The 25,321-nt window shown below is 32.9% G+C and overlaps 1 protein-coding gene across 1 annotated transcript in view; it reads left to right on the top strand.

Moving 5' to 3' along the window:
* Positions 1-1,621: 1,621 nt before the first annotated feature.
* The window catches only part of LOC121381773 (twitchin-like), a 28,931-nt gene continuing 5,231 nt past the window's right edge, over positions 1,622-25,321 (top strand). The window contains 21 exon segments of the mRNA XM_041511125.1: positions 1,622-1,627; positions 2,280-2,326; positions 2,606-2,747; positions 4,182-4,381; positions 4,960-5,112; positions 5,720-5,765; positions 6,517-6,594; positions 7,179-7,281; positions 7,623-7,740; positions 9,140-9,312; positions 9,612-9,660; positions 10,201-10,345; positions 10,602-10,782; positions 11,299-11,487; positions 12,226-12,362; positions 12,723-12,879; positions 14,207-14,248; positions 15,474-15,778; positions 22,700-22,706; positions 23,556-23,684; positions 24,357-24,548. Coding sequence (XP_041367059.1) covers positions 1,622-1,627; positions 2,280-2,326; positions 2,606-2,747; positions 4,182-4,381; positions 4,960-5,112; positions 5,720-5,765; positions 6,517-6,594; positions 7,179-7,281; positions 7,623-7,740; positions 9,140-9,312; positions 9,612-9,660; positions 10,201-10,345; positions 10,602-10,782; positions 11,299-11,487; positions 12,226-12,362; positions 12,723-12,879; positions 14,207-14,248; positions 15,474-15,778; positions 22,700-22,706; positions 23,556-23,684; positions 24,357-24,548 — 2,599 coding nt within the window.

The raw sequence follows: 25,321 nt of genomic DNA on the forward strand, positions 1-25,321 counted from the left end.
ACTAATTAAGAATACTGTAGGTGATGGTAGTCATGTGTCTAAGTGTTTTACACCACTAATTAAGAATACTGTAGGTGATGGTAGTGAGTTTCTTACATGTTTTACACCACTAATTAAGAATACTGTAGGTGATGGTAGTCATGTGTCTAAGTGTTTTACACCACTAATTAAGAATACTGTAGGTGATGGTAGTCATGTGTCTAAGTGTTTTACACCACTAATTAAGAATACTGTAGGTGATGGTAGTCATGTGTCTAAGTGTTTTACACCACTAATTAAGAATACTGTAGGTGATGGTAGTGAGTTTCTTACATGTTTTACACCACTAATTAAGAATACTGTAGGTGATGGTAGTCATGTGTCTAAGTGTTTTACACCACTAATTAAGAATACTGTAGGTGATGGTAGTCATGTGTCTAAGTGTTTTACACCACTAATTAAGAATACTGTAGGTGATGGTAGTCATGTGTCTAAGTGTTTTACACCACTAATTAAGAATACTGTAGGTGATGGTAGTCATGTGTCTAAGTGTTTTACACCACTAATTAAGAATACTGTAGGTGATTTTACACCACTAATTAAGAATACTGTAGGTGATGGTAGTCATGTGTCTAAGTGTTTTACACCACTAATTAAGAATACTGTAGGTGATGGTAGTGAGTTTCTTACATGTTTTACACCACTAATTAAGAATACTGTAGGTGATGGTAGTCATGTGTCTAAGTGTTTTACACCACTAATTAAGAATACTGTAGGTGATGGTAGTCATGTGTCTAAGTGTTTTACACCACTAATTAAGAATACTGTAGGTGATGGTAGTGAGTTTCTTACATGTTTTACACCACTAATTAAGAATACTGTAGGTGATGGTAGTTTTACACACCACTAATTAAGAATACTGTAGGTGATGGTAGTCATGTGTCTAAGTGTTTTACACCACTAATTAAGAATACTGTAGGTGATGGTAGTGAGTTTCTTACATGTTTTACACCACTAATTAAGAATACTGTAGGTGATGGTAGTCATGTGTCTAAGTGTTTTACACCACTAATTAAGAATACTGTAGGTGATGGTAGTGAGTTTCTTACATGTTTTACACCACTAATTAAGAATACTGTAGGTGATGGTAGTCATGTGTCTAAGTGTTTTACACCACTAATTAAGAATACTGTAGGTGATGGTAGTGAGTTTCTTACATGTTTTACACCACTAATTAAGAATACTGTAGGTGATGGTAGTGAGTTTCTTACATGTTTTACACCACTAATTAAGAATACTGTAGGTGATGGTAGTCATGTGTCTACACCACTAATTAAGTGTTTTACACCACTAATTAAGAATACTGTAGGTGATGGTAGTGAGTTTCTTACATGTTTTACACCACTAATTAAGAATACTGTAGGTGATGGTAGTCATGTGTCTAAGTGTTTTACACCACTAATTAAGAATACTGTAGGTGATGGTAGTGAGTTTCTTACATGTTTTACACCACTAATTAAGAATACTGTAGGTGATGGTAGTGAGTTTCTTACATGTTTTACACCACTAATTAAGAATACTGTAGGTGATGGTAGTCATGTGTCTAAGTGTTTTACACCACTAATTAAGAATACTGTAGGTGATGGTAGTGAGTTTCTTACATGTTTTACACCACTAATTAAGAATACTGTAGGTGATGGTAGTCATGTGTCTAATTAAGAATACTGTGTTTTACACCACTAATTAAGAATACTGTAGGTGATGGTAGTCATGTTTCTAACCACCACTAATTAAGAATACTGTAGGTGATGGTAGTGGTAGTGTGTAGTGTTTTACACCACTAATTAAGAATACTGTAGGTGATGGTAGTCATGTGTCTAAGTGTTTTACACCACTAATTAAGAATACTGTAGGTGATGGTAGTCATGTGTCTAAGTGTTTTACACCACTAATTAAGAATACTGTAGGTGATGGTAGTCATGTGTCTAAGTGTTTTACACCACTAATTAAGAATACTGTAGGTGATGGTAGTGAGTTTCTTAGTGTTTTACACCACTAATTAAGAATACTGTAGGTGATGGTAGTCATGTGTCTAAGTGTTTTACACCACTAATTAAGAATACTGTAGGTGATGGTAGTCATGTGTCTAAGTGTTTTACACCACTAATTAAGAATACTGTAGGTGATGGTAGTCATGTGTCTAAGTGTTTTACACCACTAATTAAGAATACTGTAGGTGATGGTAGTGAGTTTCTTACATGTTTTACACCACTAATTAAGAATACTGTAGGTGATGGTAGTCATGTGATCTTGATGACAAATATGAGATGGTTCTCATTCTTGAGTTGTACGTTTGTTTAATCTGTTTTGTAGCTTACATTTTTGTTGGTAGAACATCAATATTTTATGAAATCAGGGGTAAAAAAACTTCTAAATGTTTTGGAATTTAAGATTTTATTAACATCCAAAAAGCTGTTCCTGTTTTTGTTCTTTGATGAAAAGCAAACAATAATCACTCATGTTTCAAAACACTGCAAAGTTTTTCAGATATTGTGTCCAGTGTCTTTAAAACCAAGTTTTGTCAGTACCTGAGCTGTCTGTGATGTGTGTTGTGAACTGTTTTCAGTTTGTCTGGTGGCGAGCTGTTTGACCGGATCGCGGCCGAGGACTACAAGATGTCAGAGGCTGAGGTGATCAACTACATGAGACAGGTGTGCGAGGGACTCAAACACATGCATGAGAACAGCATCGTGCACCTCGACATCAAGGTAAGTTGTATGGATTATTTGTTTCTTTATTGCGGTGCTAAAGTGCTTGCCTGATACGCTATCAGTTTAGGATTGATCCCCATCAGTGGGCCCATTGGGCTGTTTCTCATTCTAACCAGTGCACCACAACTGTTGTATCAAAGGCCATGGTATATGTTATCCTGTCTATGGGATGGTGGATATAAAAGATCCCTTGCTACTAACGGAAAAATGTAACGGGTTTCCTTTCTAAGACTATATGCCAGAATTACTAAATGTTTCACATCCAATTGTCAATGATTAATAAATAAATGTGCTCTAGTGGTGTCATTAAGCAAAACAAATTTTACTTTGTTTCTTTAATCAGTAACCAGGCAGGGGGACAAGAACCCACCTTGCTCAAGCAATTGTTTTTGTTTTTTTACAATACATTTTCCAAGGAAGCATGTCTTGACCCCACTAAACTTTGCTTACTACAATCTAAACCCTGCCCTGCTAAACTTCCTGCACCTGCACCTGATAACACTGGTGTAGGATGAAGGAGGGGACGGAAGGAGCATGTCTTGACCCCCCTCCATAAACTTTGCTTACTACAATCTAAACCCTGCCCTGCTAAACTTTCTGCACCTGCATCTGATAACACTGGTGTAGGACGAAGGAGGGGACGGAAGGAGCATGTCTTGACCCCCCTCCATAAACTTTGCTTACTACAATCTAAACCCTGCCCTGCTAAACTTTGCTTACTACAATCTAAACCCTGCCCTGCTAAACTTCCTGCACCTGCACCTGATAACACTGGTGTAGGATGAAGGAGGGGACGGAGGGAGCATGTCTTGACCCCCCTCCATAAACTTTGCTTACTACAATCTAAACCCTGCCCTGCTAAACTTCCTGCACCTGCACCTGATAACACTGGTGTAGGATGAAGGAGGGGACGGAAGGAGCATGTGTCTCACTATTTGTCAGTTTTGTTAGTGGAGCAAATATACCTTTGTGCCACTACCAGCTGATAATTCAATGTGACTTTTATATCACAGAAAGGCATTGCAGGACATTTGAATTTTTTAAAATTTATGTCACTTTTTCATGGGTTAGTGCAATCAGAACTTGGATTTTGGACATCACTCATCAGATAGCACTTTGGCAATATCAGCATGCTATCCAAATTTTCAATACCAATCAACACTGACCATTGGTCAAGTAGTTCATGCAGTCACTTTTTTCAACTTGAACATTTGAGCTCTTAACAATATAATTTTATTTATTTCAGATTTGGTTCTTAGGTGTCAAAATTGTGACCACAGAAGAAAAGCGTTAGAATGCTCCATGTTTTCCTTCTATATTCAGCAATTCTTCTCATTTTAGCAGTGATCATCATTTTAAAATGGTTCCATCATATTTGTTGTTTCAGTTCTTGTCCATAAGTGTGTAATGACATTTATTTTGTTTTATTAGCCTGAGAATGTCATGTGCCAGACTAAGAACAGCACTACTGTCAAGCTGATAGATTTCGGCCTGGCCACCAAGCTGAACCCAGATGAAGTTGTCAAGGTTACAACAGCAACAGCGGAGTTCGCTGCCCCTGAAATTGTTGAACGAGAACCTGTTGGATTCTACACCGACATGTGGGCTGTCGGTGTGTTGGCATATGTCCTGTGAGTAGGATTTTCCTCATTTATCTACTTAAAAAACAAGAGTCCTTTTCTAAACTTAAAACCAAACACATTTTGCTACTGTCATGTGGTTTACACAATCTTCTTGAATCCACTATTATTGAAATACTAATGATCAGATTTAAATTTTATTCATGATTAACTTCAAAAGATATTCAGTGAATGATATATTTGTTTAAGCTTTATGTTATTAAACATTCATTCATTCATTCATTCATTCATTCATTCATTCATTCACTCACTTTGTATAAAAGGTAAATTGTTTTAAAAATAACTTTGGAGTGGATATTTTGACTATGAAATATTGTTTATATTCTGAACAACAACAACATTTTATATTTCTTGTGTATATATAGCTATGTCTCATGTTAATTGGACTAACTGACAAAAACATTAATAGATGGATTCAGAGCCAGTTGTTTCAAAGAATGCTTATACATAATTTGATTTGGATTTCTTTTAAAGATAAAATTCTGATTAAAAGATGTAAATTTTTGCTTGCAGTTTTGTTATTTCATTTCTACTTCATAATAATGTGTGTATGTTGGGTTTCTCTGTAGATTGAGCGGTTTATCTCCGTTTGCGGGTGAAGATGATCTGGACACCTTGCAGAATGTAAAACGCTGTGATTGGGATTTTGACGAAGATGCGTTTTCAAATGTATCTCAAGAAGCCAAAGATTTCATCAAATCTCTCCTTCAGAAGCAACCCCAGTAAGTAAAGATCTGATGGTTGTTGCTGAAATAAGTATTATCAAGCCACCTCCTATATATTATGTAAATCTCTGTTACTAGTCCCCTACCAGTCCAACCGGAGGGGATGATAGGTTTTATCTCTGTCCTGTCTACCTGTCCGTTTGTACCACATATGTTTCTGGATTTCTTTTTCACAATGCCTCAAGTTTGACTTTCATGGTGATTTATCCAATTGTGACAGAGTTATGGCCCATAAACTTAGGAGATACAAAAAGGTTTTGGGCCTGGTAGGGGACATGTATTGCTTTAGCAGTACTCTCAAAATGCAAGTTGATGTTGTAAAACAGGTGTTTATGTTGTTATTAATCTGTTATGTTCATATCAAAAGATTTTAAAGCTGGGGTTTTTTTTTATAACAGTTCATAATAAAATTTGAAGGTTTTCAGTCAATAACAAAACACTTTGCATAGAAAATAACCCGAACCCCGAAAACTTCACTCACCACAATCCAGAACCCCCTGCATGATTTCCTGCACATATGCCTCTTTGTTTGCCTCTGTGATCAGAGAATATTAAAGTTACACTTTTGTGTGTCTGTATTAATGTATGGTACTTTGTTTTCCAGGAAGAGACTTACTGTTCATGACTCTCTAGAACACCCATGGCTTAAGGTAAGACAGATATGTTATGTTAATTAGTCAGTTTAAATCATGGCTTCCATTTTTAGGCTATGCTATTGGATAGTCATGTCTCTACTTTGTAAATCTGTAACATTTCATTTCTCAGCATTTCTCAGAATCAGAATTACCAAATGTTTAACATTAATTAATCAATGTGCTCCAGTGGTATCATTAAACTTTAACTTTTTTTAAACTCTTAACTGCCTTATATTAATTTAAGTCGGTATTCTCTGCCTATTACAGGCACATAATGGCTATTTGAATTGGAGGAAGGGTAAACTCTTTAAGAAGATGTTAAAAGGAGGCACCAAAGATGGATTTTTTTTTGGGGGGGGGGGGGGATTTAAAATAACATAAATACACCTTATTCAGTAGGTCTCTTTGTTAAAGGTAGAGGGCTTTCACCTAGTTCAACAAAGGAAGCTTATTATCATTTAATTTGTTATTGTAGCTTTTATATTAAAAGTGATCTCGACTTAAATTCATAATGACATTGATACTTCATTGTATACTGGAGACACACAAAGATGTATTTTTAAAGCTATGTGTTTAATAAGGAAATTAACTTTGTGAACAAGCACTACTGACATATACAGGGGGGGTGGGGGTTCCATTTAAAATGAATGAGCAAATGTCATGAACAAAAATAAAAGTTACTACAGGTATGATTGTGTATGCAAAAAATACAAATGTAATAAAGATGCATGTTAACATTGTCTGATCTTTCATTTATTTGATGCAGGGTGACCATAGCAACCTCACCCACAGGATTCCTTCCAGCCGCTACAACAAGATCCGACAGAAGATCAAGGAAAAATATGTTAGTAGCTGATCAATGCAAATAACCGATTTATGCTATAAACCGATATGCAGTAAAGTAGATTCAACTGTACTTGAAGCATATAATTAGGGGATGATATCCCTACTCCAGTTTTCTCATTTAACACTATGTACAAGTGGTTATTCCGTGGCTGATTTTGTTTCAGCAGGTCTGATAGGCATAACATAATTTACATGGTCACCTTTATGCCATGAACATTTACACATTTCTTTTGACTGCATGTTATATATCAATATATGATCACTATATTGCAGCAGAATGATAAATACATAATGAAAAGAATTCCAATGTTTATGCCATGAATATTTACACATTTCTTTTGACTGCATGTTATATATCAATATACGATCACTATATTGCAGCAGGATGATAAATCATAATGAAAAGAATTCCAATGTTTTGTTTAGTGTATGCATATTTTTTAACTCCCTATAAATCAAGAATTTGTTTTTACAAAATGGTTTGGTTTTGTCATGGGTTTATTATTTTAGCAGGTTACAATCAAATTTTATGTTAAAGGTTTATATTGCATTAAAAATAATTTTTTCATGTTTTTTTTCCAGGCTGATTGGCCAGCTCCAATGCCTGCAATCGGTCGCATTGCTAACTTCAGTTCACTGAGAAAACACAGACCTAAGGAGTACCAAATATATGATGCTTATTTCGGTAAGAACATTATCCTGAACTTATGTAAGAATGTTTAATTGTTTTATAAAATACAAATTAAACTACTCATTTAATCAGTATAATTGATAAACTACACTGCTCAACTAAAAAGTATAATTCACAATATAGGACAGGCATGCAATTTTAGTGCAACATTTAAAAAAATTTAATGAAAGAATTCCTTTCTGCTTTATAATAATTAATTCTCAAATATTTGAACTCAACCTTCTCTAATCTTTAACCATTCTGTTATTTCAGAAACATTTTTGTTTTAAAGAAATGTATTCTTATTTTGTTACATGTGGACAAATATTTGTTTAACAAATAATCTTTGTTGACAGATCGTCGTGAAGCCATGCCAAGGTTTGTGCGCAAACCCCGCAATGTGAACGTTCCTGAGGGACAGACTGTGAAATTTGACTGCAAGATCATCGCTGCTTCTCCTCCTATTGTTACCTGGTTAGTAGAGATTGTGTCACATATCTCCACGGCACGATCGTAACAGGCCCAGCACCATGCTTATAAAGTTTTAGACCCAATTTCTCATTTGTGATTCAGAAATGAGAGACTTAAACATTGATTACTATCAGGTAAATATGGTTTACAATGAACTGTGAAAAAAACATGTCAGAAGCAGTTTTACATGTAAATCATTCAGTTCAAAGCGATTTTAACAGAGATCAAAACTGAAATGGTAACATGAAATACAAAGTTTAGGTGATCCTCTCTGAAATCAAATTTAAACCATCATTTGTGATCGATGAGAAATAGGGCTTAGAATCTAAACTCAAGACTGATATAATCTGAGACTTTAACATCATGGCAACAAATTGCATGCATGTGACATTATTAAATATTTAAGTTTACACTCTAAAACATTTAATATTGGTCCCTAATCTTGTAGAAATCTAAAGTCTAGCACCATGGTTTGAATGAAGTATTGCCCATAAATGATAGCATGTAGTTAAAAGTTAGTGTACATACTGGTATTTATTTATATAAAAGATAGCATGTAGTTAAAAGTTAGTGTACATACTGGTATTTATTTATATAAAAGATAGCGTGTAGTTAAAAGTTAGTGTACATACTGGTATTTATTTATATAAAAGATAGCGTGTAGTTAAAAGTTAGTGTACATGGTATTTATTTATATAAAAGATAGCGTGTAGTTAAAAGTTAGTGTACATACTGGTATTTATTTATATAAAAGATAGCGTGTAGTTAAAAGTTAGTGTACATACTGGTATTTATTTATATAAAAGATAGCGTGTAGTTAAAAGTTAGTGTACATGGTATTTATTTATATAAAAGATAGCGTGTAGTTAAAAGTTAGTGTACATACTGGTATTTATTTATATAAAAGATAGCGTGTAGTTAAAAGTTAGTGTACATACTGGTATTTATTTATATAAAAGATAGCGTGTAGTTAAAAGTTAGTGTACATAAAGATAGGTATTTATTTATATAAAAAAGATAGCGTGTAGTTAAAAGTTAGTGTACATACTGGTATTTATTTATATAAAAGATAGCGTGTAGTTAAAAGTTAGTGTACATACTGGTATTTATTTATATAAAAGATAGCGTGTAGTTAAAAGTTAGTGTACATACTGGTATTTATTTATATAAAAGATAGCGTGTAGTTAAAAGTTAGTGTACATACTGGTATTTATTTATATAACAAAATAAATATGATGAAAGGTTGTTATTACAGTAATCATTATTCATTTCATCAAAATGACTATAATTGCTGTGTTCATTTGATAGAACAATAACTCTGCATAATGATACTATTACAAAACAAGACTTGTGGTCTTATTTATCCCAATTATGAGACATATTTCTGCTTTCCACGTTTCAGGTACAAGAATGATACAATACTGACTCAGAGCATTAAGTTCATGCAGAAGTATTCAGGTAAAGAGTACGAGCTCCGGATCAGTCGTGTCAAGGTCGATGACAAAGGGGAAGTACTTGTACGAGCAGAGAACTCTTTCGGCAGAAAGGAGGAGAAGGCATCTCTCAAAGTAGAACGTAAGATAACATTTTTTCAAAAAGTTGTTGAAATTTTAGGGACTAACTTAAAAATAAAATCTTATGATTAGAATCTATTGGTCAGGTATGAAAATGTCAGTATTTTGCCAAAATTGTGAATGTTGGTGCTACTTGCAAATTTGTCATTGTTCTTTGGTCAAAAGCTCACAGATGTCCCTATGTTTTCAAGACATTGTAAAGTTTCATGATTGTTTTATTTTTTAAAAGTAATGTTCAGTTGTAACTGAATGTTAAATGTTAATGTCCAATGAAAACTATTCTTTAAATTCACTTTTCAGCCAGTCCAGAAGTACCTAAGCCTCCAAGTAGGGAAAATACTCCAAGAAGGTAAGAATTTATCCTTTAAAATAAATGTTTATTTTACAGAACAATATTAAATTGTCATAACAGTTTTTATTAGCAAGAGATTATCCATTGCTTTATTGTTGGAAAGTGGTCATAATGGATTTTGACAGCTATTGTTTTGTAACTTTTAGATCCAGTTTTGAAAAAGACACATCTGCTACAAAAGAACAAATGGACCACAGAGAAATGATGTTTTTTGTTTGTTTTATCTGCATGCAGATTACAGGAAATTAAATGAACATTTTAGAAAACTGAAATTTTTTAAAGGAAGAATAGTGGGGTGCATTTAGCAATATTTTTGGAAAAAATACATTGTTGGTTAATACTTTTAAGTTCAATATTTAAGTCATTAGATCAGTGAAAAAGATAATATGACATATGTTTTAATTAATTAATAATTCTTTTGCTGTATTTGAGAACAAAATATTTACAAATCATTTTTTTTTTTTAAATTAAATCTTTTTTTACAATTACAGTAAGTAAGAAAAGTGTAATTTTTGTTTTTGTGTGTGTTGCTTGTAGGAAGAAGGAATTTGAGGAAATACAGTTCGAGAAACCAATTGAGGATGAGCCTCCCCAATTCAACTTTGATCTCCGACCTCGAGTCATCCAAGCAGGATCCGAGTTCAAACTCATCTGTTGTGTCAAGGCTCACCCACCACCAAAGGTATACCTCTGGCTTTTAGCTCCACCCAATTTGTTGTCCAGGGCCCCGTTCCACAAAGCGATCTTAGCCCTAAGATTACCTTAAGTGCATAGCTACCTTATGCACTAAGGTGATCTTAGTACAGGTTCATGTCCATCACTGATATTTTAGCTTATTATATTGTACTGATGAATAACCACTTTAAAATCTTTTTATTTAGTACAAATCTGGGGTAAAACATTTTTGTAATCATTTAATTTAATTTATTTCCTACCAGGTTAGATGGTTTAAAGACAATGAGGATGTGACAGACAATTCACACTACAGTATTCAGTATTCCTACGGTATTTGCTCAATAGAAGTCCAGAACACTAAAGTGACAGACAGCGGCAAGTACACCTGTGTTGCCACCAACAGCCTGGGAGAGCACTCATCTAGCACTCGTGTTATTGTTGAAGGTGAGAAAAAACTGTTTATGTAGTCATAAAATATCTTATGTAGCCATTAGCAATCCTAAATTTCACAGTGGTAAAACCATTGTGATGGCATTTTCCTCATTGTTGGGTATTTACTTTGTTAATATTGGTATCAATATTGCCATTGTAAGATGATCCCAATTTCAAGGGTTGTATTAGTTGGAGCTTAAAGAACAGATTTTGGAATCAGTTTTCTAGTGTTTACTAGTGCTTACTAGTGCTACACATCTGCCATTATTTCAGTAAAAAGATATGTCAGTTTGTTTTAAGATGATTGTATTTTTTCTGTCTATACGTATACCCCTTTATTATTACTTTTTTTTTATTGTTTTAAAAATAGGGGTCCCACTGACACCCTACCAATTACACTTGCTGTACAACTGGCTTATTAAATACTGTATAATATTCTACATGTTAAATACACTCTGAGTTACTGATGCCTTCAAAAAAGAACAGACAATGTGACAGAAGTTTTGTAATCCATTTAATTAATTACAGATCGAGTTCATACAAAAAAAGATCTAGAAATGATGTCATCGAAAAGCACTTCGAGAATGGTTAGAAGGACAAAGTCTGGAGCAAATATTGAAGAATTTTCTAGTTATGAAGAATCCTCATCTACCAGGACAACAAGGCGTTCAGGGAGAGAGGAGATTGAAGAATTCTCAAGTACATCTGAGAAAAAGAGTGAGAGAGTTTCCTTCTTAAAGTTTTAAAGTAATATCCATCCAGTTTTCAGTCAGTTTTATGCTGCACTCAAAACACATCCTCAGCAAAAAAGTAGAAAGACATCATGGGCAGGTTCAGGATTTTGTAAAGAAGGTGTCACAAAATTTTAAAAAAAGAATAAGTCAAGCTCCCAATTAGAGAGAGAGTGATCTTTAGGGGCATGCTTCCCAGAAGATTTTGAAGATTATCAGAGATGCATTTTCAGGGCACTTTAGTGTTGTATATTGTCGTTGATGATTGGAAATAAACGAACTTATTATAAAGGTTCTCGCTCAAGCAAGTGCACCACGACTGGTATATCAAAGGCTGTGGTATGTGCTATCTTGTCTGTGGGATGATGCATATAAAAGATCCCTTGCTACTGATGGAAAAATGTAGTGGATTTCCTCTCTGACTGTCAAAATGACCATCTGTTTGACATCCAATAGCCGATGATTAATAAATCAATGTGCTGGTGTTGTGCTGGTTAAACAGAACAAACAAACAAACATTATAAAGGTCACTTCAATTGGGCAGAGGTGAATTCAAACATATCTAAAGATTCCTGCATGTGTAATATGGGAACAGAAGTTAATTAACTGATAAAAATAATAATGCACAATATCTTTTATTGGAAAGTATTCCATCATTTCTATTCTGATGTGATATTTATTGACTGTAATACAAAAATTGTGTAATTCTTGTCATGTCACACAGGACGGAGTGAAGAACAGGCTCCAACCTTCTCTCAGAACCTTTCTCCTGTCACTGTAAGCGAGGGCGACAGACTTCAACTGACATGTACAGTGTCTGGAAAACCAGAGCCTTCTGTGGAATGGTTCTTGAATGGACAGGTATAATATAAAGTGTATTACATTATTATTAGTGAATCACCACATTTATGTATTTCTAGGAATCAACTGTACTGTGATCCATTCAGTAAGACCCGACTTCTCTTTGACAGTTCAGCCATTGTTCATGGTTCAAATTTGGTTTGAGAGAGAATCAAATAGACTTTGCATTTCACATTAATGATTCAATTTTGATCTCTTCTCAAAATGTGTCTGAACTGAAAGAGTGAAAACAATTGTGATAGCAATTATATGAATTGATTTACATTTCCAGTGTTCAGCATATGACATACGAGCCATCATGGCTTTGCCATTCTAGTTTTTTAAATACAACATTCATTGAATGGTTTATTCTGCTTCTAGATGCTGAGCTCTGATGATATTGTAACACTAAAATATAGAAATGGTGTCGCCACACTAGAAATAGCAGAAGTGATGGTAGATGATGAGGGTGACTATGTGTGTAAGGCATCAAATACTGCAGGCGTGGCGTCAACGAAGGCAAACATTGTTGTAAAATGTAAGTAATTTGTTGTGTAACCTTTAGCTTTAGGTGATATCCAGTCATCCACATCCAGACATATTTGTTACCATATAAGTATATTCATAGAATGTTAGTTCCTTTGTAGGTTGGTTTTAATCTGTTTGGATTTTGTCCTGCATTTCCTTGTTGTTTGTCTTAATTATTTTTATTTTGACAGGGGTGCAGAAATGGAAATCATCTCACTGGTCCATTGGGCTAGTACTAATCAAAATTTACTAGCCCATCAGACTTTATTCTAGTCCACCAGTCATTTACTAGTGCATTGGTCTGCAGTACAATTTTGTTATAAAACAAACTTCATTCAGAATGATTATCCAGTGAAATTAGAACATGTTGTGTTCTGACTCATTAAGGACCATGCACCTATTGCCGTGTTCACCATGATCTTTAACAATCATTTCATGTTGCTTTTTCTTTATGTACCCATGAAAACAAACACCAACCCTAACATATTTACATCAATTCCATCATCTAAACAGGGAGAAGAATTATTGTTAACATTTTCCCCTCTCAATCGATTATGGGTGTTAATAATTGATCATCGCATCGGTAGAGCTAAAACGATAAATTTTTTGTATTATTATAATCGATCATTGGAACATCACTAGTCAGAAAACTAGTACTTTCTGCAACCCTGGCTGAGAAGTATAATATTACTCCTGTTGTTGACATAGCTGAAAATCTGTCAAACTCAGTCCTCGTATTTAGTTTGAAATTGGGACATTGAAAGTTTTTGGAAAGTACTTTTGTAGTACCTACATTAACTTTTTCAAATTATTTTAAAAATGTTATCTTGCTGTACGTAGAGGTGGATCAGAATACAGACTAAACCAGTTGAACAGTCTCATCACAAGTGCACATTGTGCAGAGTCAAACTGTTAAAATTGGATTGGTCACTGTATTACAATTTTTAATACAAACCTTTTTAAGGGATCTTTTTGATATTCCCTTATGGGGCACTTGGGGCTACACCTAGTCTAGAAACTTTTGAAAAGTGCCCTTTTTTACATTAAAAAGACTCTTTTTATCTCCTTTTGTGGAGAAGACCCTATATTATTGTTCCCCGATTCCATTTTTACTGGTCCTCATGCTAGTGTAGTTTAGGTACAGACCCAGCATTAAATAACACAGGTTTTATATTGTATTTGTAAGTAAACAGGAAAGATGACTATTTGCTTGTTTTTGTGATTCGGTTTCCTGTAGACAAAGATTTCCCATAGACAAAGATTTCCCATTTTTTTTTATCCTTTAACTTGTTTTGCTGTGTTCCCATTTTCTCCTTAACCTTCACGTTCTGTTGCAGATTCAGATGAATCGCCTCTATCATCAGACACCGAAATACAGCGTAAATAAACTTATATATCGTACACGTAGATAATAATAACACTGCTATGTTGAACTTTAACACCAGTAATGCAAGCAATATCAGACCTAGGGCTGTCACTCACCAAATTTACTGATTGCTAATTTTAAACATAATTTGTGAATTTTCTTTAAATTTGGCAAAATAATTTCAAGTAATCGTTGATATTTTTTTTTGAAATAATGGTTGATTTCTGCATGTTTGGAAGTTTTATAAAACAATTTGTAAAACTTTTCTGTACAACCAAAGCTAACTGAGTACACTGAGTACTGAAGATTTTTAGTTGATTTTTTACAAAATGGTTTTTCCAAGTTTCAAACTCTGATGTATGGTTTTTAAAATGCAGAATACTTTTTAACTGGTCTTAAAGGTTTCAACATAGCAATATTTTATGCTTACTAATACATGTAACATTAATTAAAATAATTATGTCTTAATAATAAGCCATAAACTAATGAACTAATACAGGCATACTGGAATGTTTTCTTTCTTTATGATGTGTCAAGCAGAGGAAATAAGGTAAAATAATTATGTGTAATTTTGTCTTTTATTTTGAGCTATTATGATTTATTTTAATTATGTAATTCAATGTTGTTTGCTAGAATTTGTTGCATGCATAGTAACATATATTTTTATTGTTTATTAGATTATTTTTACTTAAAATATTTGTCAGAAATCGATGTTGTGTTAGTTGTTTTAGTTTGTTGTATCTGTATTTCTGTATGTTGTAATTAACTGTTTGACATCAGTCTTATTATTGTTTTCATTAAAAATCATTTAATGACTTTTTATTTTAGAGAGCTGGTGTTTTATCATTGCTGAACTGATTTTCACATATAAACTTTATACAATGTATAATAATTTGTATTACCTAGGTAGTCAAGATTTTAAAAATTATGTTGTAGTCATTCTACATAACCTTTATATTTTTGCAGTGCAAGTGATATTTTTTAAATAGAATATTTAATTGTTTTGGACTTAATTTATTATTTATTTGAGTATACAATTGTATTCCTTGTCAATTTGAATTGGGACATTTATTGAGTAGCAAATGGATAAACTTTAGCACACAGACACATCTAAGTGTTACATATAAACATATAATATTAAAAATCCAGTAGTTTGTTGAGAATGAATGTAAATTTTTAGTCTGCATGATTAGATGGTCAGTAGTTGCCTTCAGTGTTGTAGCGTGCCTTTCTTTCAGCTGTTAAGAAACCAGAAAAACCATCTGCACCTGTTGATGAACTCCCTGCAGCCCCATCTGAACCTGCCCTAGAACCAGCTCTGCCATCTGAATCCTCCCCTGTAGACACAAGTGAAACCCCAGTTGAACCACCTGCTAGTGACCTCGTAAAAAACCCACAGGCCCCAGTTGCCCCAGAGTTTGCAGAAGCCCCAGAAGCCCAAGAAGCACCAGAGGTCTTGGAACCCAAAGAGGTCCAGGAAACCACAGAGACCCCAGAAACCAAAGAGGTCCCTGAAACCAATGAGTCCCCAGCTGATGTAGAAGCATAATGTAATATGACTTGGGTGTTATTTGGGTGTTATTTGAGCCCTGCTGTTGTTTTTCTTAACAGTTGCTTTTCTTTTTCTTAATGTTATTTATTATTTTTGAGGATTTCTACTTTGGTTATATTGCTTCAAGAATAATTGCTTGCAAGTTTATTGCATACTGGAATCTTTGCAACTCATTGTTTCTCTTTTGACTGAAGGCAGATTTCAAATGACTTTAGGTTCTATATAAAAAAATCATTTGTGTGGCTTAGATAGTTAGGAGAGAAAGGTGGCTGTCCCCTCAGTAATTTTTCAACCATAACACTTAATCATTTAAAAAAAAACTAGTTGAACACAATTGCTTCTCCATTGAGTGTTTATCAATATAGTGTTTCGATAGAATATTGGAAAGAGCTAGCAAATGGGATATTTTTAATGGGTTTTCTTTGGGTTTTGAAACCTATAAAGCCAGATCATCCCAAATGCATGAATACTTGATGGGCCTAGTTGATGAACTTCCCTGACTGCTTGGTGTTTTCTTTGTTTGCATGAGATTGAAAATAATATTTGGTCTATTATAACAATTTCATTTACCAAATAAATGTCTATGGAATGTTGATACAATTGCATTTACCAAATAAATGTCTATGGAATGTTGATACAATTGCATTTTTTCTGACAAACTTACCGGACCTAAAGCTCTTTGAGTTTTTCTAACAATGCTGTGCTGTGGCAAGGACTGGTTTTTCTCGATTGCTGCCTTGCACTGCTGCATCCAAGACTGGTATTCCTTCTGCCTTCTGCCATTATTTTGCCATTTGATCCAGTTCTTTTAACAGTTATGTAAGTAATTCATTTCTTTTATGCTTTTTTTTTCACTTTGCTTTTATATATTTCTGCTTTTCATATCAAAATCTATTTATTATATTTTACAAATCTATTTGAAAGTATTGTAGTGTATACTTAGTTTGTTTCATTAAACACTATTCAGGCTACATATTTTAGATGAAATACAGCCTCCTGTCCTGTCATTATAAATTTTTGTTTAACAAGAAATGATCATTACATAGATATAAAAACCTGATGTCAGAATAAATGTTTGAAATGTTTAAGAAGCCAGAATTATTATATAAGGCAAAACATAAATAAACTCAAGGTAGTGAAACCTTACTTAAATCATAGTAAATAAATCCTTTTAAATGTTATTGTTTCTTGTGTTAATACAAAAGAACTACCATTGAACTTTGTTATCTTGATGATCAGGGGACGGGTAATTAAGAATTGATTGTGATAATGTTTGACGTTCATGCACATATGAACCATGCACAGAGCCTCTTTACACACTGTTGGCATGAAGCTATTCATCCATGAGTGTGTTAACTTTATTATTATTTTTTAATACCAAGATGTAAGGTTAACAAGTATATATGACATTATGTAGTATTCATATGACATATTGTAAAAAAAACAAAAACAAAAAAAAACTTGCGATTTTGGGTTAAATTGTGTGCATTTAAAAAATCTCCTGCTTTTTCAACACAGACCTCCTGCTTTCTCTTGACTAAAGGTTAGCAGGTCTGGTGTAAAGCCGTTCTGTGGCTCACACTTCAATTAAAATAAACAGTGATCATGTTAAATTTTTATAATTCTAAATGTATTTATACTATTTCATCAATATAATATACATGTACATATCAGTCAAACTCTTTCTTCAGGAAATAAATGCACTGCATTTGGGGAATCCGTATTCTACAGTTTGGCTTTTTTTGTCAGTATAGCTGAATTGGAAAATTCTCACATTCTTTCATACATTAATGGGAACAATTTTAAAGGAGTAACTTCATTTACTGATTCAACATTAACAAATAATGTAAAACAGTTCTTTAATTAATTTGAAATAAGAAAACAGCTGAATTGATCTATTCCATTGCCAAAAAATAGTACAAAATTGAGATTCATGCAGTTCTGAACGTCAGTTTTTAAAGTTACTTGATATCATTTGGACCAATCCATGCATTAATAACAAAATAATATTCACAGATTGGGATTATTTAGAGATAAACTTACCGTAGTTGTTGGTGGGGTTGGATTATTTAGAGATAAACTTACTGTAGTTGTTGGTGGGGTTGGATTATTTAGAGATAAACTTACCGTAGTTGTTGGTGGGGTTGGATTATTTAGAGATAAACTTACCGGTGTTGTTGGTGGGGTTGGATTTTTTAGAGATAAACTTACCGTAGTTGTTGGTGGGGTTGGATTTAGCTTAAGGTGCTTGTGTTGCAAGATCAAACCACCTCGGTGGATACATTCAACTGATTCGTTTTTTTCTCGTTAGCACCACAGCTGGTCAAAGGTCATGGTATGTGCTTTCCTGTTGGTGGGAAAGTGCATATAAAGATCTCTTGCTGCACTAGGTTTTCTCTGATGACTACGTGTCAGAATTACCAAATGTTTGACATCCAATAGCCAATGATTAATAATTAATCAATGTGCTCTAGTAGTGTCATTAAACAAAATAAACTTTTAGTTGTTGGTGAAAATGTCTCAACCTAGAGATATTCTGGGTTCTTGATATTACATTGCTCAAGATAATGACAATAGATTGTATATCGTATTACATAATTTAATTAATTTTCGCTTTTTTACAGGTTAATGTGGACATTATTACACTGTTTACTATGTTCCATTCTTTTTGCAGGTTAATACGGCTGCTGACTGAATTGTACTCAAGGTGCCAGGATAGTTGTGAAGTTTGTTTGTGACAAAGAACAGATGTGAAAGATTCACTTCAAAATCAAATGCAGAACTCATATTATTTCGGTCCTTTTTTTTCTTTTTCTTTTTTTTCTGTGCAAATGATATCATTTTCTCTTAGTTGTGAAAAAGGATATTTGATCATGTTGCCTTAAACATTTTCAGTGCTTTGTAGATCAGAGCCATGTTGATTGACATTCAACTGCGTATTTTGTGAAATTCATAGTGTGCCCTTCTAAGCAGCGTATGTTTTTTGTTGTGTGGTGGTTCTTGAAATTAATAGCAGGTACAAATAAAAACAACAGCATTTATAAAATATCATTTATATTTTGTTGCAATTTGTTTCTAGTTTTTTTTTTAAAGCAGTATATTGTTTGCATTTTTTAAAAGAAAAAATACTGTTATATTTGCTTAAATGTTGTTGTTTTTCTTAAGTTATTTGTTATAAGGTAGACTAGCTGTAAAACAAGATATTCTTATAAAAATTTAGGTTTATTTTCATTTAACAAATTAATATTCATAGTAGAAGTTAAACCATTCATTTAATATCAAATGTTTTGAAACAGCTTAACACTGATAATTAAGTTAAACACTTCCCGAGCAGTCGTTAGTGTTTTAGATGTTTTAATATATTTAGTGTTGAATTTGTGAGTAAAGACCTAAACTGTTATTCAAAAGATACTAATAAATACAATATTGCTTCCACTGCTACTTTCGTTTTGTAAGACAAAGCTCTATTCTATTAGGCTTTTCAGATCATTTTATGACTAAAAATAATGTGTGAGTTTATGCAAAAGTTAATTCAGATTAACATTTTTTAGATAATTAAAATCTAGTTGTATGATAATTCATTGATAGAATATCTTAATATTTATAATAAGGTTTAGAATATTTATTATATAGTATTTATAGGTTCGGATTATTTACGTTAAATATAACGTACTGCTTAATAACGATGCAAGGTTAGTTCCACTTGTGTTATATATTATGTATATCACATATGCCTATGTATAGTTTACCTATATGTTTATCCTTAGACAACTGTAAAAACCTTACGCATATAGCCACTGACCTTTATACCTACACGTTTGGTGCAAAGATAAATATATTTGCCTATGTTCAGAATTTTTTTCAGATCTAAAAATGGCCAGAGGAATGAATTTGTAAGAAACATTAGTAAAATTACTATGACTTGTATAGTTGAATTAATAAACTGGTTCCAGTATAAGTTCTTGTTGTTGATTATATGTCAATGTTTAATTGCGAGTTCTTAATAAAAATGTGTTTGATTACAGTCCCTCTTTATTGTATGAAGAGTTCTGCTTGTTCCAGTAGGTTACTACTACCATAGAACTCTTTTTGTTAAGTGTTACACTTGTTCCAATGGGTCACTACCATATTAAGGTATATCTTGTTCTGATGGGTAACTTCAATGTGGCATATCTTGTTTCAATGTGTCAGTACTTTAGGGCATTAGTTCCAATGGGTCACTAATAAATTATGGCATATCTTCTTCCAGTAGGTTATTACTATGTTGCAATGCATCACTATTATATCACACTTGTCCCAATGGGTCACAACAACTGTAGATTTTGAAATTAATGTGATCATAATATTAATGCGAAAAATGCACGTTCGTGTTAATATGACACATTTATTTTTATGTTTTGTCCAGCAATAGTCCAGCAAGCTGTGTGCAACATGCTTTTAAAACAAACAAAGATTAAAATTCTAATACATTTATAAAACAATTGGAACACAATTCATCATAGACTAATTGTCCGATAGTCCACAAAAGCCGACATGATCCATCTCACGTGAATGGGATTTAGCACGCTAATCCTGAGGTTGACTGTTCTTTGTTTTCACTGTTCAGGTTCGCAGCAACTTTGTCGGAATATCTTAGGAAGATATAGCTGTAATGGTACATGTATGCTAATATTTAGCCAGATTTAGGTAACTATTCACATTAGGTAAATGATTGCTGCACAAATATGTTTTGAGTTGATTTCACCAAAACCACTAGGGATTAAACAGGTTAATTGATGTTTAGACGGACATACAGGTTAATTGATGTTTAGACGGACATACAGGGTTAATTGATGTTTAGATGGACATACAGGTTAATTGATGTTAGACGGACATACAGGGTTAATTGATGTTTAGATGGACATACAGGTTAATTGATGTTTAGATGGACATACAGGTTAATTGATGTTAGACGGACATACAGGGTTAATTGATGTTTAGATGGACATACAGGTTAATTGATGTTTAGATGGACATACAGGTTAATTGATGTTTAGATGGACATACAGGTTAATTGATGTTAGACGGACATACAGGGTTAATTGATGTTTAGATGGACATACAGGTTAATTGATGTTTAGATGGACATACAGGTTAATTGATGTTTAGATGGACATACAGGTTAATTGATGTTAGACGGACATACAGGGTTAATTGATGTTTAGATGGACATACAGGTTAATTGATGTTTAGACGGACATACAGGGTTAATTGATGTTTAGATGGACATACAGGTTAACTGATGTTTAGATGGACATACAGGTTAATTGATGTTTAGATGGACATACAGGTTAATTGATGTTTAGATGGACATACAGGTTAATTGATGTTTAGATGGACATACAGGTTAATTGATGTTAGACGGACATACAGGGTTAATTGATGTTTAGACGGACATACAGGGTTAATTGATGTTTAGACGGACATACAGGGTTAATTGATGTTTAGATGGACATACAGGTTAATTGATGTTTAGATGGACATACAGGTTAATTGATGTTTAGATGGACATACAGGTTAATTGATGTTTAGACGGACATACAGGGTTAATTGATGTTTAGACGGACATACAGGGTTAATTGATGTTTAGACGGACATATTAGTGAGTTGATCTTCTTGAAAATGCCTGGAACTCTGATGTAATCGAAAAGTACACAGACGTGTGTTATTAGAAAAGTAATATTTCATGTCACATTTTAGTTTGCCCACTGTCACTCTCATTAATTTAGGGTCACATTAATTTCAGGATCTACAGTATATTATGGCACATTTTGTTCTGGCTAGTCCAATGGGTTACTGTTATGTGACATGTATTTTGTTGCTATGGGATATTACTACAAGGCTTATTTTGTTCTGGCTAGTTCCTTAGGCTTACTATTATGGAACATTTATGTAATGGCATTTCATGTTTCAATCAAGTATCACTATGGGGCAATTCTTGTTTTATTGTGTCAATAGATAAGGTGGGACTGCTTATTCTATGGAGTCACTACTGTATATTATTGTTCCTTTCGGCTACTACTACTGAACACTTCCATGTTCCACAGGGTTATTACCAAAAAACACGTCTGCTTCCTTTGGTTATCATAAAAAAAAATTTAATTTGGGCTAGTGAGAGGAACTATCGCAGAGTATTTCTTATTATAGGCTACATTTAACCACTGGCTTACAATTATAGAGTATGTCTTTCATCTAGGATTATGCTGTTACTTTTAAGGGGATAGTTTTTTGGTTTTAAAAAAATCACAATTGTCGTACAATTATTAACTTTTTAAATACTGTTTCCTGTCAATATTAGATGACAACTTAGTGCTATAGTTTACAACTTTATCAAGCATAGGACAAATTAGAAAAGTTCTAATTGATGCAACAGTAGTGATCAATGGAAACATTGTCTGGTTGTCCTTCTAGGTAATGTGCAGATGTGTGGGCTCGTTGTAAAATGAGGACGTGCCTCTGGCTAATGCATATAAATGTATGCTTTAGTCCATACCAATACCATCAACCGGAACTACAGTGAAACCTCTCAAAACTAGACATCAATATACCGGAATTCCATCAAAACTGGATATTTTTCACAGTCCCTTTTTAAACATTAATACAGACAAGAACCTCTGTAAACTGGATACCCCTTAAAATCAAAGTTTTTACTTGATACTGTGGGTGTCTGGTTTAGAGGGGTTTCGCTGTATTAATGTTTTGAAAATACACACAATTGGTGTTTAGGACGACTGAAGGAATGTGAATGTTCATTTCCTGTAAGATCCTTCTCACTAGATGTCAGTCTTTTGTCGAGAACAGGTCATCCCAAACTTGAATTTATTTGCTTGGATCAATGCTGAATAGATGTTGTGTTGTTCGTATTGTTTATAGAGGTATAGTATGTATATTTTATTATAATTTTGTTTTAACATTACCGTACTAATGATGGATCTTTCAGTTTAATGTTTTAGGCAATGTCAAATTAAGCAATTTAACAATAATTTTTCATTTTTCTTTTAAAATAATACATCATAACAAATAGCCAATAAATGAATATCAGATATATGTTTTGGCCATCACACACATATATACAAAAATAAACATTTTATCATATTTTTAATAGAAAAAGTAGACAATGTTTGTTAAGTTTATGTAAACATGACAAATGAATCAAAATGTAATACAATATACTATCAAATGTGTCAACATTCCTTTTCAAAATTTATTTTTAGGTTGTCTTAAAAAAACACATTAATTAATTTTCTTTCTAGTGTGTGGACTAGTGTAGAATAGCTGGTAGTATAAAATATAGCTATGCATGGCATGACTAGGAAAAGATTACCAACACATCAACAACATAATGTCGCATCATCAACATCAAATAGAAATACAAATGTATTAATGACACAAACAACATCCCCCTCATACCAACACAAACACCATGTTTCAACAGTATATTCACTGAAAAATACAAACCTGTTATGACATATTACTTAAGAGTACATTTAACAATACCATCATCACATATGACAGTAACAATACATTATAACAACACATTATAACAACAAAATGCAAACATGTTATTTTCATAGATGATAGCTCAAAATTTGTTTGCAGGGAATATTTTTAATAATAATAAACAATCGCCTTTCTGTTAGCAGTGAAAGTACATTTGGTTATGTGATAGAAGATGTAGATATTGGGTTGTTACATGTGTTTATTTTTGTGATATATTTTTCATTCACAGCTAAGAAGTCCCAGCCTGCACCAGAACGTGAAGAAAAAGGTCAGGTACCAGTTCCACGCTTTATAGAACATCTTGATGGACAAATGGTCAATGATGGTGACCAGGTGACGCTACAATGTAGAATATCAGGTGAGAAAGTAGTAGAATATGGTATGCAAGCGAGAAAGTAGTATTATCATGACATTAATAGTGACAAAGGTATTAAAAAAAGTATTAATATGTTTAGAATTAATTATTTAATGCATTGTCACCACAAATTAAGCTGAGAATATTGTTCAGTAAATTTTTATGAACTCACAAACACTACCATATTAGTCTGTTTAATGAGGTAATTTAATAAGGTAATGAAAATGATGATTTAAGATATCCGGTAAGAAAATGGTTTTTATTTTTATTCTGTGTCGTGTTATTGGATTTGGAACACAAATTCAGCGATGGTTTGTTACTGTAGATTTTTTTTAATGCCTTGATATTTAGCAAACTATAATAAGTTACTGATGACCAATGTAATAAACAATGCACAATGTTGAATAGCAGGTAAGAAAATAGCCTTCATTTTATTGCCCAACCAGTCCTTACCAGTATTTTATCATGGAAATTCAGCTGTAATAGATTTTATTCACATTTTAACAACTCGCTGATGATCGTTCTATTGGAATCGCCCAAAGATTAATGTATCTGTTGTAATCTCCAAGAAAAATAAATATTAGGTTCTTTCTACTGTGATAATATTTAATATAAAGAACACTACATGAAAACTTCACAGAAACATGATTAACTTATGTTCAATTTTATGTTTAGGTAAACCTGATGTTGCATGGTTGAGAAATGGAAAAGAACTAAAAGCATCTGAAGACTTTAGATTTGAGAATGCGGGAGATGTGTACAAATTGATTATTGGAGAGATTTTCCCAGAAGACAGTGGTGTTTATTGCTGCGAGGCTGTTAATAATGGCGGTACTGCAGTCAGTGAATGTACAGTTTACGTGCAAGGTAAATCCAGTTGTCTTTCTTAGTAAAAATATACAATTAAATGTACAATGTAGTCGTCGTGTGTGTGTGTTTTATTGTGTATGATATCAAATTTATGAGTAAAATAATCTTTGGATTCTTCATTGTTTTGTTTTTGTGTTGGGGTGTTGCTAAGTTATATTAATTAATTAATTCTTTATTGTTTGTAATATACAATTTACGTGCAAGGTAACTGAAAGTGAGGGTTCAGTTGTTAAAATGTTCAATCTGTACACATAATAACATATTATAAGCATTAACAATCATCTACGATGAAATGGAGGGCATAATTATAATATATATATATATATATATATATATATATATATATATATATATATATATATATATATATATATGCTAAAATAAACAACACATTTCTTATTTTAGTATGGGTAACAGACAACAGTTTATTATACATGCTAGTGACAAATATCAACTAAACTATTGTAGTTTGTATAATGTGTAACACTGAAAATAACAAGCACAACTTTTAGGTGAATTTTTTATTGTAGATTTTTTTTTTTATTATAAGCAGGCCAGTATGTCTGCTATTAGAATAACAGATACAATATTTAGATTTTCAGTTTAAACAGAATTCTTTCTTTCTTTTACTGAATTTAAAAACAGAACTGTCACTACTCCCAAATTTGATCTTCACAGATTTGGTTTTTGTATAAAACAGTATAAGGGATAATTTAAATCACTAGTTTGACAGATTTGGTTTTAGTATAAGACAGTATAAGAGATATTTG

Source organism: Gigantopelta aegis, chromosome 9 (genome assembly GCF_016097555.1).
Source record: "Gigantopelta aegis isolate Gae_Host chromosome 9, Gae_host_genome, whole genome shotgun sequence".
Lineage (NCBI taxonomy): Eukaryota > Metazoa > Mollusca > Gastropoda > Neomphalida > Peltospiridae > Gigantopelta > Gigantopelta aegis.